Source organism: Otolemur garnettii, unplaced genomic scaffold (assembly GCF_000181295.1).
Source record: "Otolemur garnettii isolate 467f Iridium unplaced genomic scaffold, OtoGar3 scaffold00012, whole genome shotgun sequence".
NCBI lineage: Eukaryota > Metazoa > Chordata > Mammalia > Primates > Galagidae > Otolemur > Otolemur garnettii.
The window spans coordinates 10393802-10396093 of record NW_003852407.1 but is presented as its reverse complement, the minus strand read 5'-3'; the positions used below and the strand labels follow the sequence as shown (position 1 = coordinate 10396093).

General features: G+C 42.4%; 1 protein-coding gene across 2 annotated transcripts in view; it reads left to right on the top strand.

Annotated features, from left to right (window-relative positions):
* The first annotated feature begins 744 nt into the window (after positions 1-744).
* PIK3C3 (phosphatidylinositol 3-kinase catalytic subunit type 3) overlaps positions 745-2292 on the top strand; it is a 135000-nt gene continuing 133452 nt past the window's right edge. For both annotated transcript variants that reach the window (XR_002772042.1, XM_003784732.2), the window contains exon 1: positions 745-897. Coding sequence is in view for 1 of the 2 variants with exons in the window: in XM_003784732.2 (XP_003784780.1) it covers positions 830-897 (68 nt within the window). In the remaining variant the exon portion in view is untranslated. The remainder of the gene's footprint in view (positions 898-2292) is intronic.

The following is a 2292-nucleotide window of genomic DNA, read 5'->3' as shown; positions in this document are numbered from 1 at the left end:
ATTGTGGTCCAAAAAAGCCTAAATGCTGGACACCCCTGCAAGTGAAAATCTTTGCTTGAGAGAGTAAATTAGTGATCATATCTACAAGTTTTGAAAAGATTATTGGAATTTAAACCTGTCAAAATTCTAATTTTGTGCTTGTTACCTAACTGTTTAGTCTGCAGCAAAAGAATTTAATTTCCTTTGGCACTGATTTTATTTTGTTATTATTATTTTTGACACAAAACCTCACGCCATCACCCTAGGTAGAGTGCAGTAAAATCACAGCTCACAGCAAACTCCACCTCCAACTCTTGGGGCTTAAGCGATTCTCTTGCCTCTGCCTCCCAAGGAGCTGAAATTACAGGCGCCCCGCCACAACACCGGCTATTTTTTTTGTTGCAGTTGTCGTTGTTTTATCTGGCTGGGGGTGTGTTTGAATCCGCCAGCCTCGGTGTACTTGGCCGGCGCCCTACCCACTGGGCTACGGGCACCACCCTGGGATTGATTTTAGATGCAGCTGAAGCGCAAATAATAACGCCTCTATTTCCAAAAAGAAAAAAAAGTTTGTTCAGCGGAAACCGGAAAACTGGAATGGAAGCCGACAGGCTGCATTTCCGGAATCCTACTTACCCTTAAGCAAGATGGCGGACACGTTAGCACATGCGCATAAGGGAATCTAGGGCGGGGATTTCCGTAGAGTCAGGTTGCGCTCCGGACAGGGATTGGCCGCTTGTGGGCTGAGGGGAGGAACAGGAAGCGCGTGCGTTGTGGGGCTCAGCTGGTTCACTTCTGGGGTCTTTCCAGGGGTTAGTTTCTAGCTGTAAGTGGTGTCTTTGCCCAGGGTGCCATGGGTGAAGCGGAGAAGTTTCACTACATCTATAGTTGTGACCTGGACATCAACGTACAACTTAAAATGTAAGAGAATCCTGGGGACCGTGAGCGGGATTGCATGGGCATAGGGGAAGGAGGGGCGGGGGCCTGTGGAAAGTAAACATGGTGACTGATTGGAAGGTCGGGATAGGGTTCGCGGAGCGGGCTGTAGCCAGATTAGCGGAGGAGTGACTAATGGAGAAAGGGCCATGTGGGAAAAGGATTGAAGACGCACAGCGGCAAGAATAAGCTTGTAAGTTCCACAGTGTTTTACAGTCTTAAAAGCATTTTGCTGTTCAACGTTATGAGGGTTATAACTGTTTTATTTTACAAATGAAGAAATGAAATCTTGCCGTGAATAAGAGAGACGATCTTTAGAACGGGTCTGGAGGATAGAAAGGAGGCAGCAGAAATGATGAAAGGAGGCAGCAGAGGCAGACTTCAGATGTGACAGTTGAGAATAAGATGAGCACATAGGTGTAGTATTAACAAGCATGGGAAGTGATAAAGGCTTAAGTTGAATCTTTGAGCAGTCCGGCATCGTTAAGGCAGGGTGGTTGGGAGTCAAAGATGAGGGTGCCAGATGCAAAGGGACCAAGACAGTATGAGAGAACAGTCTTGCAGGAAAACCATGGGGCACTACAGTTGAAAAAAAGACCAAGAGCATGACATCTTGAGATGAAAATAATGGAACTGATACAACAATAGGGGGTGGGTAAAACCGAATTGGAAATTACGTCGTTGTAAAAGTGATTATATAGGAGTATTGTCAAAGGTTTTATAAATTATTAACCACGTCATTCATAATCAGTTAACATTGAGTCTGTTCAGTCAGTAGTCAGCAAATATGTGGCGGTAAAAGGGCTACATGTCTTCAGTGTGTGTGTGATAAGTCCATTTTCTTAGTTGTCAGATGTGCCTTGGAATGATTGTTTACTTTCATTTTCAGAAGTCACTTTAGTCTGACAAATCCTTAATTTTTAAGTTTGTGGTAGTAGTAAAAATTATAATGTCCACAAACATACGTACCTTTGTATGGTAGTTTACACACTTGTTTAAGGTCATTTCTGCAGCACTCTCCACTAGAATTTATATGTATAAGACCCATATTGTTATCATCTGATAAAGGGCTTCCTCTCAGTCTTGTGCCTCTCAATATTTCTTATATATATGAATGCATTTTTTGAAATTTTTGAATATTAAAAAGAAATCCAAGAAATGTGTCCATTATTAACATACACACAGGAATAGACAATTGAGTATTTTGAGCTACAGGTAAAGCATAAAGCAGGATTGGGATTGGCAACATTCAATACTAACAGGGCTGTTGTTTCTGACACTGCAATTGTCAGGTGTTGTTTTTTGTTTTGTTTGTTCTTTCTCTTTTTTTTCTTTTGGTGGAGGGGAGGGAAACAAAGTATCACTTTAGAGTCATATTGT